Below are 17,005 nucleotides of genomic sequence, written 5' to 3' on the forward strand. Positions count from 1 at the left end.
GGAAAAAAAAATATGCACAAAATACTTTTACACAAATAGTTTTACTTGCGTATTTTTATTTTTAGATGTTCTGTTCTTACTTTGTGTAATTTTATGCGGTTTTATCTTAACTTTTACTTAATCAACTATGGTACGAGTATGTTAGGTCCTAAAGCCAAGAAAATCTGAATTTTGAATTTCAAATTGGCTGCTTTTAAGCAAATACGTTTTTAAAAATAAGATATTATCTTGTTCCCACAGAAGTCCACGTCAATCATGAAAGCTTCTCTTCATTGAAGTTAATCCGGGGTTTAGAGTCTGTTGCGTTGCTCTTTTGTGCCTCTAGATGTCGCCCTTTGTCTTTTCGCGGCGGACTCTCCACGCCCATTCTGACGCGTTTGACAAAAGCGGAAGTGGACGCCATATGTTTATTAAAGTAGGTTGATGCTGCGGCGCATTTGATCAACTTTATACTTAACTGCTGCATTTTCCAGCCGTATTAACAAATGCCTAGTGATGCACGATGTCTTTTTATAATAGTTTTATTAAGCTATGTGATCTCAAAGGAGCTGTAGAGGAGACCAGCCACAGGTAAACACGCCACTGTACATTTCACCTTTGACTAAATGAAACGAATGGAGGTCCAACGTTATAGTAACAATATGTTTAATGTTTAGAAATGAATTCAAGAGTGGACAAGAAAGCAGTTCAAAGATGATATCACAAACCATGCAGACTAGCCCCCAGAGGAACCAGGTCTGTAATAATTGATTCTGAAATGTGGTTTTACTCTAATGTTGTCATTTGTTTTGAACGTGTGTGCTGTGTATGTGTTACATGTTATACGTTTCTGTCCTGACCTGCCAGGGACTTCAGATGGAAAGTAGCCAATAAGCTAATTCTGGCATATTTATATTCACATTTTTGTCCTCAAAAAATACTTTTTAAATGTTATAATATAATGTGCAACTCTTGTTTCCACTCCATCTATGGGCTATACTTTTCAAACATCTATGTTTTATGCCTAGTATAAATGCATTCATCATTGATACAGATAAAGCCACCTAATTCATTACACAAAATTTAAGAGCAGTTGCACAAGCACACTAAAACAAAGAGAGTTCAGACACTGGCTTAATGCAAACGCTGCTGATCACAAAAGGATGTCTGGACTAAGAGAGAGTTGATATAGCAAATCTTTACACTGCAACAGTATATAGAAAATAATTAAAATGTATAAATAGATAAATTTATAAATGTGTAACCCTCATTCGTCCAGAAGTGTTTCATTGTAAAAAAGGATTCAAGTGTAGTCGTAAAAACAGTTGTCGACATGATAATTTTCTATGATTAAAAAGTTAAGTATGGAGTATGGTTTTGGTTATTAATAGTGCAATATAATTGTTTTCCTAGCAGCCACATAATTTTGGAACCAATTGTCCTGGTGTTATCATTATTTGACACACCGTGTTTTAATGGAAAAAAGTTGCGCTTCAACCTCTATTGCAAATTCACACTTATTTTAAGAAGTTTAGATACTGAGAATCTAAATCTTTTAAATAGGATAGAATTTTCCTTTAGCGACAACATCACCCAAAATAATAATAATGTACCGGTATTTTCTGGATAGATAGAAGTTCTATTTTACCAATGATATCATGTTCTTCTCTTTTACACAGTGGCGTTGTCTTCAGCCTTATGCAGCAGATGTTTCTGATGCCGTAAGAAATGAAGACCCCAAAGCACCTGAAGACCAGAGATTTAACTGGGCCAACAACAATCCAAGACCTGGAGTCTCCAGTGACAATTACCAATATACAGAAAACGCAGATAAAACCCAGAAAAAGAAGAAAAACAAAGAAAGGGAGTGCAGAGAATCTTTTGCAAGATACAGAAAAGCCAAGAGCGAAGTAAGATTGTTATACTACTTTTTATTTAAGTTCAGTTGAAATGTCAGATGCCCTTAAAATATTGCACATCTCTTTGACTGGAGTTTATTCCGTGGAGTTAGTTAAGAGACCATTTGTGCTTTAAGGGAGATTTGAACTGTGTGAATGATTACACTCTATGCCACTGTCATTTCAAAAATTATCAGTGAAAATCTATTTCTAGCTTTGAAAAAACATTGCATTTATCAATATGAGAAGCTTATACTTCAATGTATTTAATTTAATGATAAAACAATGTAATTAGAAGCTATGACGATGAGCATAATATTGATACTTTGATACTGACAAGGTATCGAAACGTGTTGATATTCATGCAGAATTTTTTTTGTTCTTTTACTAGAAATCCAATTCAAATACACAATGAGAGTTGTCCTAGTCTTACTTGGCCATCATATTGAAACAGGAATTACCCAAATCATGCCGAATATTGTAGTTTAGGGGAAAAGTCAATCAGCTGTGTCTCTTGTGTCTGTTGTCTCTCTTCAGGAGGCTCAAAGAAAGTGGCATGAAGAACAAGAGCCTGAAGACCATCCCGATGGGCCGCCGCACGAGTACTATGACGATGACCCAGAGTTGGCGAGGAAACGGAAAGAGCTCCAAGCGATACAGGAGCAGATCATGTTAAAAAGAGCTTCCCTTTCCCTTCAAACAGTTGATTTTAAGACTGTAAACCCAGGACTTTGCTCTGAAGAATCAAATAAAACGCTACAAGATAAGGTTAAACTTATTCTCATGCAACATAATGATATGACGGGACGCGAGGTGTGTTTTCAGTCATTTTGAGTTCATGTTTCTTAGCTTTGTTCGCACTTTAAGTAACGTTGTTTTTTTAGCTTCCTCCTCGGAGTCAAGTGGTTGTTGAAACCAGAAGCTCCATCAATATTCAACATGATCATCCTCTAAAGAACAGAGTTAAAGGGATTTTTCAACTGGGGTTTCCCACAGCGAAGACACAAAACTCTGAGGTTTGAAACAAACAAAATTAAAATGTACATCGTCATAATCCATGTTATTTGTTTCAATCTTATGGTGTTTCAATATTAAGAGGAAACTTAAACAAAATGAATGGAAATTGTTGTACTCTCTCCTCCTTCTAAAAGCCTAGTATTAAGTCCTTTTTCTGTTTATATGTGATTGATTTAATAGTAATGGAGAGTTTATTTGTAATAAAATGCACAGTTTAACTATTTATTTTGTATTCTACAGCGGATCCAATTTTCCAGAGCTCCACCGTGTCCCAAAATTGACACCCCCCCTGTAGAGGAAGAAAAGGGCCACCAGGGTTTCATGCGCTTCCTAAATATTCTCAACCAAGGAGTGGATATCGAGAAGCTCAAGGAAATTGTTAATGACGACTCAGAAAGCATGTCGTACCCGCCACAACCGCCACAACCGCCACAACCACTACAACCACTACAACCGCCACAACCACTACAACCGCCACAACCACTACAACCGCCACAACCACTACAACCGCCACAACCACTACAACCGCCACAACCACAGCTCAACAGTCAAAGTAGAGGAGAAACATATGGCGAGACAAGCTCTTGTACCTCTCAGGGAAAACAAAATGTACCAAATCCAGACGAACAGCAAAAACACCTCCAGAACATTTTACAGTCTCTTGGTTTAAGTTTGGGCACAGACGAAATAAGCAAAATGTCAGATCGCACACAGGAGCGGCTGTATGGGAAAGGCCGTGGCTGCAGAGCCGTGGCACGGTCAAATGACCCAGCAGTTTCAGGAACTGCTGCACTGCCATATAGCCTCATGGCTAACCCTAACCTTAACCCGGCGCAGTCTAAAACGGTGCAGTCAAATAGCGCAGCAGTTTCAGGAGCCACGGCACAAAATAACATGGCAGTTTCGGCCGCGCGCCGCGGCTCTGTAAACACTCCCTATGGGAAAAGGCAGAAGACAGAGGAAGGAGACAAAACTCTGAATGAAAAACCACAAATGGAGATGCAGCGTCACCTGAAAGAGAGAGAGAAATACTCACCTGAGCATTACATGAGGATCTCCTCATCCAGCTCTTCTAGTTTGTCCTCGAGGCGATCACCCCCCAAGACGCAAGATCCTTACGCACTGCACGCCTCCCACTATAACTACTCGGCCTACAACCAGCTCCCTGCACCTCCTCCTGAGTTCCACAACCAACAAATTGAACCAGACAATTCAAAAAGTAGTTCAGAAATTGATAACATGGCAGGCACTTCAAAAAAACGTAGAATTCCAGTTCTAGTTCCTATACATGAAACGTCTCCAGTCAAAGAGGAAAGACGTATCGAGAGACTCGAAAATCAGAAAATGAAAGCCTTGAAAAGACAACAACGCATTGAGTTTACAGCTATACGACATCAAAATAAACTGAAAATGAAAGCTATACAACATCAGGAATTTTTACAGAAGATGCGCACGGCTGCAAAACTGACCCACACAAAACTACCAGCAAGACTGTCCGGAAAGAAGAAACGTAAGAAGAGAAAGAAGAAAAAGAAATGTGGGCCAGTGACTAGAGCTCTCGGGGGAGAAAAAACAGCAAAATTACTGGACTATAATGGAAAACTGATGGCTAAAAAGCATATAGAAGAACCTGTACAGGAGCTTTTGGATGATATTCCTTTCCCAGCAATTGCTTCAATGGCAAGGACAAATTCAGAAAAAGTGATCACTGAACCTAAAGTAGAGAAATCAGTGCTCACAGAGGAGGAAATCAAAGCAAATCTGAAACTTAAGGTTTGTTTCATGATTGTTTTAATTTATGACAGCATAGGCAACATTTTAGTTGAGACTGGTGGCACTGGGGAATCGTTTTCACTCGTTTGGTATTGAAATTATGTCTTTTTTTTAATTTAAAGTGTGTGTAAAAGTTTAAATGTAGATTCAGTTTACAGTGCATATTTTAGATTCAAATTTGAGAACAGACTGAAATATGAACTGAAGACAATATAAGATTATTAGGCATTTAAAAACATCCAGTAGGTTTTGATTAATCATTCAAATCTGTTTTTTCCCCATAGCTTTCTTTTCATACTTATTTGTGTATTGTGTGTTTTTCCAGCTTAAAGCTTTTAACAGCAGAATGAAGAAAAAAGATGCACAGCCAGCACAGCTTTTGACGCCACACAGTGTAAAAGTAAGTACTTTGGTTCTCTTTATCAGCCTCAAGAAACATTTAAATGTGAAATTTCTAAAATTCTTTGTTTATTCTGTCTGTTTTAGGTGGAGGAAAATATTTGACCTTTTGAGAACACGTGAATTTGAATTATGAAATTTCCCCTTGTGGACAATAAAGGAATATCTTATCTTATTTGTATTGGTAATATTGACAGTCATTAAACAAAATTATCCATACTAACCATTCAGACTTGGAACTTACACTTATTAAAGATGGAATGGACGATTTTTCTCAAATGGGTGAAAAATCGTCTATTACGCCTTTTTAAGTTCAGCTACTGAATATCCCAAAATCTGAATATATGTTGAATATACTGGTGTTAGACAATTAATGTTTAGTTTCCAATAGCTTTTTAGTTTGTGTAAATAGTTTTTCTGTCTTTGTTTCTGAGGCAACAGCAATTAACCCCCCTCAAAACGGCCTTGGCTGTATCCCACAGAATGGGTGGAGAAACCACCATACTTTTTTCCTCTACATAAAAGTAGTCTATTCTAGTACAGATCTTATTTGGGTTGTAAAATGTAAGACATTATGATTCATTGCTCTCCAGATATCAATCAACCCTTTATTATGTATTAATTTATGAAATGTATTATTTACAGATTTACTTATTCTTTGTGAATTTGAGACATATAATGTCAGCTGAACATGTAAGATCCACTCACCACCACTGACTAGGGTTCCCTCAGAATGGTTTGCAGTTAAATCCTCAACTTCAATATAAAAAGTGAGGTCGCTTCATGTGGGAGCATATACATTTATCAAAGTAAATGCACTGCATTAGTTTGTTTGATCAGTACAAATCTGTCATTATATTTGTGTTCAATAGAGACACACCAGTCTTATGTTTGCCCCTATATGAGGATTAGTAATGTCTGTTATAACCAAATTGTTAAATGAGTTTTCTGTAGGTATATTTCAATATAATAATGTTAATAATGAATATATTTTTTCCTCCTAAGCTTTGTTTGTAGCTTTGACCACTTAATTGGACTGGCAATATGGCATTTACATATGCTAAAAATGCTAGTCAATTAAATTTATTTTTGTAACGCCCAAAATCACAACAGGGCAGAGGGTGACAGTGAAATTGTAGAGCACAATTCATACACAAGGCAAAAAATCCATTAAAATCACACAGACATGACAGAAATCACAAAAGGGTTTAAGTCATAAAAGAGAAGAGTGCAAAGAAAGTCCTTTCAGTCATATGCACAGCTAAACAAAACTGTTTTTAGCTTAGATTTGAACATTGTCAGAGTAGAAGCCTGTCTCACATAACAGTGGCGCTGGGAATAGAATCTGTGTTGATCTTTTCATGGATCACGTGACTTATCGCAGTGTCTCGGGGGAGTGCGCATGCGCAGTTCCGCCTGAGTTCTCAAATTGCCGAAAAATCGTCCATTGCGCCTTAAAAATTTAGGGAGTGTCTACAGAGCCGCAAAACTGCCATTTTATTTTGTGCCGCGCCTCCTGAAGCTGCAGGGCTATTTGACCGCGCCGGGTTAGGGTTAGGTCTTGGGTTAGGGTCAGGGTCAGGGTTAAGGTTAGGGTTAAGGTTAGGGTTAGGGTTAGGGTTAGCCATGATGAGGCTATATGACCGTGTCGCGGCTCCCGAAACAGGTATATGGCTCTGCAGCCACGGCCGTAAATTTAACCTACTATAAGTCTAAATTTGGGCTGATCTTGTTCTAGTCCTAATTTAGACCTGGTTTAGACCTCAAAATCAAATCAAATCAATTTATTTTTGTAAGGCCCAAAATCACAACAACAGTTGCCTCTGAGGGCCACAGGGAGAAATGAATAAATAAATAAATACGAGTTGTTTACAGTGCAATTTGTATCATACTAACTACTAGGCTATCTATGAGTTTCAGAATGATAGAAAGAAGAAGAAAAAAAGGACTGTGATTTGTTTTACATAATTTAAAACAAACTATTCATTTTAAATAATTTCAACCCAACATTTTGCTTTAAACAGGAAGCTGAAACAATCGGTGGGAAGTAATAAAGTACAAATGTAAGTAAAAGTAAATGTCCAATTCAAAAATCAGGGCAATATTTTATTAATGTTACATTTTACTCTTAAATTGAAGACTGCATTTAATACTTCAATACTGGCTCCCTTATATTTGAAATTGGCAACTTTTAACAAATGTTTTTAAAATGAGATCTTGTTCCTACAGAAGCTGACGCGAATAATGAAAGCTTATTCTCATATTAAGCTTTCATTATTTGCGTGGGTTTATTCTTAAATCTCGCAGTTTCTCGTCTCGCGGCGGACTGACCACGCCCATTCTGACGCGTTTGACAAAAGCGGAAGTGGACGCTGCGCCGCATGAAAAACATGGATGATGTAAACAACTTTATACTTAGCTGCTGCATTTTTCACCCGTAACAACAAATGCCTAGTGATGCACGATGGCTTTTTCTAATCTTTTTACTCAGCTATGTGATCTCGAAAGAACTGTAAAGGATCCCAGCCGCAGGTAAACACGCTGCCGTACATTTAACCGTGACAAAATGAAATGAATGGAGGTCCAACGTTAGTAACCATATGTTTTATGTTTGTTTAGAAATGAATTCAAGAGTGGACGAGGCTGCAGCTCAAAGAGGAAACCACAAACCATGCAGACTGGCCCTCATGTCAAAGTTAGTCTGGTCATTTCTAAATGCACCTAATTTACGGTACCTTCTAAGGCTGCTCAATACATCAAAGTGAGTTTTTTTGTAGTTTTTAAATGGAATAATGGCTAAATAATAATAGCCTAAAACATTTTCCCATTGGAAGTTACATTCAAATTTTTACAAAATACTTAATTTTTATTTCGTTGGTCCTTTAAATTCTCCATAATATTCTCTTTCAAATTCTCCTCCTGAATTTGAGAACCCTTCTTTTTAAACATATATTATAATCTTGTCATCCTACAAACATTTCAAAACTCTATTTCAATACCAATACCAGTTTCGATATGTAAATTATATAATTCTGTTCTTTTTTTTTAGACAATAGACTGACGGTTTCAACACAAAATAATTGTATTGAATTGTCTACTAGTTCTGATAAAGGTCAAAATAATTTTAAAACTGTTCAGGAAAAAGCCCGGTTGATTTTTGTTTTAGTAGTCAAGGTAAGTTTATTTGTAGCGCACAATTTAAAAAAAAAAGGCAATTCAAAGTGCTTCTCACAACAGGAAAAATGCATTAAAATCACAGAGACAAGTATCGATACTCGCACAAATGAGTATCTAGTTTCGATACTAGTTTCAGTATCGCTTAGTACCTAGTTTTTGATACTCTTGACAACTGTAGTAAATCTAATTGCAATATTGATCTAAATAAAATACACTCCAGCTGTAGACCTATTATAAATCCATTCATCATTGATACAGATAAAACAAGTAAAATAATTAATTTCAAAAACACAAAATTTAGGAGCGGTTGCACAAGCACACTAAAACAAAGAGAGTTCAAACACTGGCTTAATGCAAACGCTGCTGATCACAAAAGGATGTCTAGCCTAAGAGAGAGGTAATATAGCAAACGGCAACAGTCTATTGAGAATAATTAAAATGTATAAATGGATTAATTTAAAAAGTCAATGTAATCCCCCATTTGTCATTGTAAAAAAGGATTCAAGTGTAGTCGTCAAAAATGTCCAGATGACGACACAAAAAAACCTTGGACTGGATTATGTTTTTGGTTATTAATAGTGCAATGTAATTGTATTCTTATCAGCCACATAGTAATGCACTAATTGTCCTGGTGTTATCATTATTTGACAGGCCATGTTCTAATGGAAAAAAGTTGCGCTTCAACCTCTATTGCAAATTTACACTTATTTTAAAAACTATAGATACTGAGAATCTAAATCTATTAAATAGAATACAATTTTCCTTTAGCGACAACATCACCCGACAGACTGAAAATAATAATGTACTGGTCTTTTCTGGATAGATAGAAGTTATTTTTTACCAATGATAACATGTTCTCTTTTACACAGTGGCGTTGTCTTCAGCCTTATGCAGCAGATGTTTCTGATGCCGTAAGAAATGAAGACCCCAAAGCACCTGAAGACCAGAGATTTAACTGGGCCAACAACAATCCAAGACCTGGAGTCTCCAGTGACAATTACCAATATACAGAAAACGCAGATAACACCCATAAAAAGAAGAAAAAGAAAAACAAAGGAAAGAAGTGGAGAGAAAATTCTGCAAGATACAGGAAGGCCAAGCGTGAAGTAAGATTGTTATACTACTTTTTATTCAAGTTCAGTTGAAATGTCAGATGCCCTTAAAATATTGCACATCTCTTTGACTGGAGTTTATTCCGTGGGGTTAGTTAAGAGACCATTTGTGCTTTAAGGGAGATTTGAACTGTGTGAATGATTACACTCTATGCCACTTTCAGCACCAACTGAATAACTGTCATTTCAAAAAATATCAGTTAAAATATATCCAAATTTGTCAATATGCAGCAGCTGAGTGGCTTATCCTCATCTCACTTTACCAAAGGGAGTGTCTACAGAGCCTACAGAGTGTCTCCTGAAACTGGGCTATTTGACCGCGCCGGGTTAGGGTTATATTGTGGCCATATTATATTGATTAAATTAAGTATATTGATTATGCTACGGAGGGGAAAGTTACCAGAGCGAGCGGTGGAAGAATACAAGTTTCGTAAGCAACCCCAAAACTTCTGCTGGGAAAACGGGTTCAGAGTCCAGGGCACAACGACCCCTGGATCATCCTGTAGAAGTCGTACGAGGGTTCAACGCCCCCGACGCTTAATGTTGAAACAATTTAATTAGAAGCTATGACAATTAGCAAATTTTTATAGGTATCGAAACGTGTTGATATTCATGCAGAAAAAAAGATACTTTCACTAGAAATCCAATTCCAATACACTAAATAAAGTGAGACTTTATACTCAAAGAGGAAATTCTATTATAGTAAATAAGGTTCAAAGTATCTTATTCAAAAGTGTATCAGACAGATATTGCGTCAGTTGTCTTACTTTTGCTGAATGTTTTAGTTTGTAGTTTAGGGGAAAAGTAAATCGGGTGTGTCTCTTGTGTCTCTCTTTAGCCTCGTAAACCGCTCATGTCAAAAGAGTTCAAGGCGCAACATTCTATGGAGGTGGACGGACGTTTGCTTTGCATTTATTTTCTTCGTGGGAAATGCATCAAGGTATGACCAGAGAGCTACTGAAAACAGACGCCCACAATTTGGTCATAACGTTTAAATAATGTTTTTATCTTTCTGAACGTTAGGGTGAAGAGTGCCAATTTGAACATATCGAGGGATACAACGGTCTAATTAAAGCAGCCTGTAAATTTTACATCCAAGGATTTTGCTTAAAGGGGAAGAACTGCCCATACCTGCATGATATCCTTTCACCAAGTGCATGAATTAAGACAACTGCTAATACCGTAGTACAGTACTGTTTCACCCTGGAGAGACAGAAACGACAAATGCTTTGTGTAGAGCATCATTGAATGGCATATCTTTGGCGCTCATTCCCCGGCAGAAGCCAATGCAGTGAGGGGCACGGGCAGATTTGATTAATTGTTACCAGTCAATTATATTAAATACTATACAGACTCTAAAACACAACAAAAATACCTTTTTATAACAAAGACAGTGGCATTATTAAATCAAAAAAGAGAAGAAAGAATAAACACTAAAACATTTTTAGCAATAGTTCACTTTATTCGTATGTAGAAGCCTTCAATCACCATATTTTAACTTTTATTTGGTTGATAATGTATTTCTATGTATTGTCTCACTGTGCAATAGAAATAATCTTTGTCTAGTCATTAATCAATAACTGAAGGTTGCAGCCATATTTAGTGTTTACAGGCTGAGTTATGCTAATCACTGCTGTTACTACCACAGTTAGTTCTACCTTAATTCCAGCTTTACAGACTTTTCCTTGCAAGTTCTTCCACACACAAGGCATCTGCCGACGAGATCAGTGCATGTTTTCCCACGACCCACTGACCGACTTCACCAGGAAGCTCTTGGATGATGTGAGAAACCTTTTTCACATAAAATAAATGTACCTAATAAAAGGGAGTAATAGGTTTTGGATTTGTGTTTACACAGTTTATACAACAGGAAAATGAACGTGTTGAACTGAGAAAGAAAGCAGAAGAAGAGGCTCTTGAGCGTGCTGATAATATGTCTGAAGTGGTGGAGGAAAACAAAACTGTACTGGACATTATCATACCAACTGCCAGGTAAATGTACAGGTTAAAATGATACATGTTTGAACTTTTTGAGTAAATAACAATTACCCCAAGTTCAAGAATAGTCATATCTACACGTAAGTTATGATTGATTGAGTGATTTTGTTTGGCTTGGGTTTGTTTGTTTTTTAGCTTGACAAAAATCTACTTAATTTACATACATACATTTCATGAGAGGAAATTCGTTAATAAAATCAATTTTGGCGTTCTTATTTAGTTTTTAATAATTCAACACTGCCTTTTTTATTTTGTCATTAACTTGGGAGTCTTTGTTCTAGTGTTAATTCTAATGTATACTTGATGCCAATTGTTTTCTAGTTTTGCTTTCTGTTTGATTTAGGCCGAGCTTTTACCAAAGTTCAGCTGTTGAAAAGGAGGCCGTGATATCTGACGAGGAACAACCAGCTGAGGAGGACAATACGCCACAAACGCACAATAATGTGGAGCCTGATGTTTCTTTGTCTTCTGCTGTGGAACAGCCAGGGTCTGTGTGCTACTCTGTGGAAGCCATGCTCGGACCTAAACTCTTCAAACCTTGCCTCTATACCGCCACGAAAAGTCAGGAAGCGCCAGCATCTGAATCAAAAACACCAGATAATCCTTTAGATGTTATAGATTGTCCTTATTCCATTGCCAGTGTCCTTAAATCTTCTATACGTTCGAGTGACCTACATAGTCCGTCCATTGCCCCAGCAGTTGTAGCTTCAAGTGAATCCAATTATAAAGAAACGACCCTAATATTAGATAATAAATATGCTTTTTTCCCAAGCATACAGGAGAAACCACCGTCTTTTTACGACTCTGCTGCTTCTCAATACCACAACAATCAATATGAAAAAACAACATTTTGGGGAAAGTTCAAAGCAAAAGGAGAATTGACAGTAGGGCTTTCGACGCTAGAGGATGAGAAAATCACTACAAAGAAAAGGGAATATATGCCTTTAATAAAAAGTCATTGCCCATCTCAAGTTCAAAAAGACAAATTTGATGAATGTGATTTAAAACTGTCACAATTCAAAGATAAACCCTTTCTGAAAAGTGACACATTTTTAAGCAAACCTTTACCTACAAACCAGGGGACATCAGTTCAGCAAAACCCAAAGGGAAATGACCGCAAAACAAGCCTGAAAAATTTTGACTACAACAAGCAAGAGAGAATAGCATCTCCTTGTGTCAAAACATTGAGATTAAATCGTCTTTTTGGAAGTCTTTCTACAGCTGCGGATTGGACGTCAACTGTTATAAATAGTGTTTGTGGAAACCAAGCTGTCCAAAGTGCCCAAAAATATGAATCAGATGGTGCTGGGCAAAAGTTTCATTCAAGTGAAGAAAAAAAGCAAAGTCTGTTCAGTGGGAATACATCCGAAAACTCAAAAAATGGCTGCAGTAGTAAAAACAAAAGAGAAGAAATTGAAAGGGATGAGATTTCTCCTCCCAAGAAATGTCATCGTCTTTTTGCAAGTCTCACTCCAGACTTCAGTGGCAAACCAGCTGTGCAAAGTGCACGAAAACCCATTTGTCATAGTGAAAAGATCAAATGTGGTTCAAAACAAGCAACAAAGCCAAGTCCAATTCCTAGAAACACATCAGAAAGCACAGGTAATATTAGCAAAAAGTTGGTCTGCACCTCTTCAACTGCCAATTTAAAATGTTCCAAGCAAAAAGAGGACATTGAAAGTGCTAAAACTCCTCCTGCCAAGTCAACATCAACTGTTTGCAATAGTTTTAGTGAAAAACCAAGTCCCCAAAACGATATAGCAAGTAAGACTCCTCCAGCAAAGCCATTTCAAAGTCTCTTTGCAAGTCCCATTCCAGATTCCAATCGGACATCAGCTGTTTGCAAAGGTTTTATTGACAAACGAGCTGTACCAAGTCACAAAAAAGTTGACACGCTCAAAAGTGGTTCAAATAAAGCATCAAAGCCAAGGCAGTTTTCTCACAATAGTTCAGAAAGTAGAAATGATAGCAGCACAAGTAAGCAGACTAAGTTGGTCTCCACCTCTGCAACGGCCAACATATATTGCTCAAACAACGAAGAGGACATTGAATTTGCTAAAACTCCTGCAAAGTCACTCCAACGTCTTTTTACAAGTCTCACTCCACACTCTGATCGAGCATCAACGGTTAGCAATAGTTTGAGTGAAAAAACGGCTTTACAAAGTGCCCAAAAAAGTGAAAAATCAATTGGTGATTGTCAAACTTCCTTTGCTGAGAATACATCTGAAAGCCCAAATAATAGTCATCGTATGCAAGTTGATTTGGCAAGTAGAAATAGTCAAGGGTTGAAAACATCCCCTGCAACGTCCAAATTAAAAGATACAAACACAAAAGAAGACGCAGTGAGTGCGAAGACTCCTCCAGCAAAGCCATTTCAAAGTCTTTTTGCAAGTCTCACTCCAGAATCCAATGCGATAACGACTGTTCGCAAACAATTCAGTGACAAAACAGCTGTACAAAGTTCCCAAAAATGTGAAACGCCGAGTGGGAATACATCAGAAAGCACAAATACTACCACAAAAAATAATCTTAGTGAAAAGGCAGTGTTCAAATGTTCAAAGCAGAAAGAAGACGTTGAACGCGCTAAAACTCCTCCTTCCATGTCAATTCAAAGTATTTTTGCAAGTCTCACTCCAGACTCCGCTCAGACTAGTTTTAGTGACAAACCAGATGTACCAAGTGCCCAAAGAGTTGAAAAATCTAGTTGTGATAGTCAAAAGGTTAACTGCGGTTCAAGTCAAACTTTAAAGCCAATTCCCTTCACTGAGAATACACCAAAAAGCCCAAATAGCGGTTATACTATGCAAGGAGCGAGTACCAAAACACGACGTAACAGCAGTCCAGGGTTGATCACATCTCCTGCAACGTCAAAATTAAAAGGTACAAAGACTCCTCCAGCAAAGCCATTTCAAAGTATTTTTGCAAGTCTCACTCCAGAATCCAATCAGACACCAATCGTTTGCAAAACGGCTGCACCAAGTCCCCGAAAATGTGAAAAATCTATTTGCGCAAAGCTCAATTGTGGCTCAAATCTAGCAACAAAGCGAAGTCCATTTACTGTGAACACATCAGAAAGCACAAATAATATTAGCACAAGTAACCCTAGTAAATTGTTGGTCTGCACCTCTGCATCGGACAGTGTTAATTGCTCAAAGAGAGAAGAGGACAATGGATCAGCCAAAACCCCTGCAAAGCCATTTCAAAGTCTTTTTACAAGTCTCGATCTCGACTCTGATCAAGCATTAAATACGAACAGTAGTTTCAGCGAAAAAACTGCTGTACCGAGGGTGCAAAAAGTTGATAAATCAATTTGTGATGGTCGAGCTTCAACTGTTTGCAATGGTCAAAATTTTGCCTCCGCCTTTGGCTCATCAGATTTAAAAAGTGAAAACCAGGAAGAGGATGTGGAAAGTGTGGAAACTCCTATAAAATCATTTCAAAGTCTTTTTGCAAGTTTAACCCGAACTTTTGGCAAAAACATCAAACCAGATGCTTTAAGTTATGAAAAAGCCAAATGTGATGGTCAAAACTCCACCTCTGATTCAAATCGAGCCAAGTCAACAACACGGCAAAGTCACTTTCCTGAGAATGTATCACAAAGTCCTAATAATGCCAACGGCGGCCGTGGAGATGTCGCTGTGGCTGCGGAAAGTACTGATCGTCTAAGTAACAGCGGTCAGAACTCTGCAGCGTCCAATCTGAAAAGCAAAAACAGAAAAGATGACACAGACGGCAGCGCTAGGGCCATTCAAAGTCTTTTTACATGTCTTACTCCAGAAGTGGATCGGACGTTAACTGTGCAGCCTCAAAAAGTGGAAAAATCCATTTGTGGTAATCAAAAGTTTAAATGTGATTCAAGTCAAAGGCAAAGTCAATATAATGAAAGCGCGACTGGAATCAAGTGTCCAAAGCCATTCTCCTCCTCTGCAATGCGATCAAATTCAAAAGAAGAAAACAGAGACATTGGAAGTGCAAATACTCCTGCCAAATCCTTTCATCATCTGTTTTCAGCCCCTCTCGATGAATCCGCTGCTACAAATGATTCAAAGATGCCCTTTTTGCCTCAGTCTGTGGAGGGTCAACTTTCCAATACCAAGAGAACGAGCTCCCATGCATCAAATACTGAAAATAAACGGACTGGGCAAAGTAGATCTGCAACTGTTAACTCCCCCAATGTGTCTCACGAAACACCAGCAAATCCTCAGCATCAATCTAACAATGGTAGGTGTTTTTAACTGTAGTACGCGGTTACATTTACAGCCTTTTATACATTTGTACTTATTACTAGCATATATTTCAGATACCCTAATTTTACTTTTACTTGAGTCATATATTCAGTTTGAAGTGACAGTACTTTTACCTTTGGTTCCTCTTTTTACTTTAAGTTTAAAAGTGATAAAAGCGTTACGTTGACAATTTTGACATTTAAACATTTGTTTTTCTTGCTCTGCTCCAGATATGAATTACACCTTTTTATTTTTACATGTGATTTTTTTGCTTTACTTTATACTTCTACTTGAGTAATACTCTTTAGAGGCAACAGTACTCATGCTAGGATAGAATATTTGATTACATCACCCACCTCTGTGATAAATGATGAGTATTAGAACTAAGTGTTGTTTCTTTTGTCTCTGCAGGATCTCCCAATTCTATTTTCAAGTCACTTTTTCAGCAGCTGAACCCTTGAGATATAGCAAGGACAACTTCAAATTTGTGTTATGGCGAGAGTTCTATTTGTTGTTTCACAGATTTTTTTGGCATTTTTTAAGAGAGGACAGAATAAAAATAAAATTTTATTTTCACATTATCAAATCACATTTCTACCATCCAGTTGAATTTAAAAATAAAATTTTATTCTGAAAAAAATTCTTGGATTCTTAGAATATATATACATAATTATAGTTATCAATGCAAGACATTGAAAATAACCCTTATTTTACTGAGCGGTATAAAAATGCCTTCAAAAAGATGGCTCCAGCAAAATGTCAATGATGTAAGATAAAAGATGCACCACTGGTGTGCAGCCTGTTCAAAATATTTTTGATTAAATGTTGGCCAACTGCACAATAAAGTAGACTACAAAAAGTGATTGCCTTAATCCTATGAACTTCACCTTTAATGTGGAGTCTTCTGATGGCCTGTATTCATGTTTAACACCCTCACATCCATTGTCATATGTTTTTAAAGTAAACATTCCTTCCATAGGTTTCAGAGATGGATTGCTGCCGTTGCAATGTCATAAACTAACTGTTTAATGGAAGGTGGAACACTCAGAGATCAGACAGAAAGTAGTACCAGACTGACGGCTTCTCAGAAAATGAATCATCCCGTGACCAAACAAGTCACTTTGATATACTTTATTGAGTCTTGACAGGAACGCAAAGTGTGCAATGAATGAAAATGTCTTAATGAACAAGTTTGAATTTGGCCACAGTGATTTAGTCCAACGCTGTAGGAACCACGCCCACCCCGCTGTTATTTTTTTGGATCTCGTTTTTGACGTGGGCCGGCTCGTGAAACAACTTATTAAATAACTTGCTCATTAAATTAAACCTTTTCTTTATAAATATTGTAGATATGTTTTTCCATTAATACTTATAAATAAACTAATAAATACATTTTTTGTCCAGTTTCTTAAAGTATTTTGTATCA

General features: G+C 37.2%; 3 protein-coding genes across 3 annotated transcripts; all 3 read left to right on the plus strand.

Annotated features, from left to right (window-relative positions):
• The first annotated feature begins 325 nt into the window (after positions 1-325).
• LOC140377566 (uncharacterized) lies at positions 326-5,229 on the plus strand. Its single transcript, XM_072463018.1, has 9 exons — positions 326-570; positions 657-735; positions 1,659-1,889; positions 2,415-2,690; positions 2,762-2,893; positions 3,135-3,341; positions 3,441-4,667; positions 4,993-5,067; positions 5,154-5,229. The coding sequence occupies exons 1-9, from the start codon at positions 503-505 to the stop codon at positions 5,169-5,171; spliced, it is 2,313 nt and encodes a 770-aa protein (XP_072319119.1). The 5' UTR covers positions 326-502; the 3' UTR covers positions 5,172-5,229.
• Positions 5,230-7,445: 2,216 nt separating this feature from the next.
• LOC140377760 (uncharacterized) lies at positions 7,446-10,531 on the plus strand. Its single transcript, XM_072463311.1, has 5 exons — positions 7,446-7,598; positions 7,686-7,761; positions 9,113-9,349; positions 10,194-10,295; positions 10,379-10,531. Exons 1-5 carry the CDS (start codon positions 7,531-7,533, stop codon positions 10,514-10,516), a joined length of 621 nt encoding a protein of 206 aa, XP_072319412.1. The 5' UTR covers positions 7,446-7,530; the 3' UTR covers positions 10,517-10,531.
• Positions 10,532-11,035: 504 nt separating this feature from the next.
• Positions 11,036-16,915, plus strand: LOC140377927 (uncharacterized). The gene is made up of 5 exons (XM_072463544.1): positions 11,036-11,137; positions 11,214-11,347; positions 11,697-12,971; positions 14,451-15,574; positions 15,991-16,915. The coding sequence occupies exons 1-5, from the start codon at positions 11,087-11,089 to the stop codon at positions 16,038-16,040; spliced, it is 2,634 nt and encodes an 877-aa protein (XP_072319645.1). The 5' UTR covers positions 11,036-11,086; the 3' UTR covers positions 16,041-16,915.
• Positions 16,916-17,005: the final 90 nt, after the last annotated feature.

The sequence above is a fragment of the Eucyclogobius newberryi genome, unplaced genomic scaffold (genome assembly GCF_026437365.1).
Source record: "Eucyclogobius newberryi isolate DKJ021-1_F unplaced genomic scaffold, fEucNew1.0.hap1 SCAF_4, whole genome shotgun sequence".
Taxonomy (NCBI): domain Eukaryota; kingdom Metazoa; phylum Chordata; class Actinopteri; order Gobiiformes; family Gobiidae; genus Eucyclogobius; species Eucyclogobius newberryi.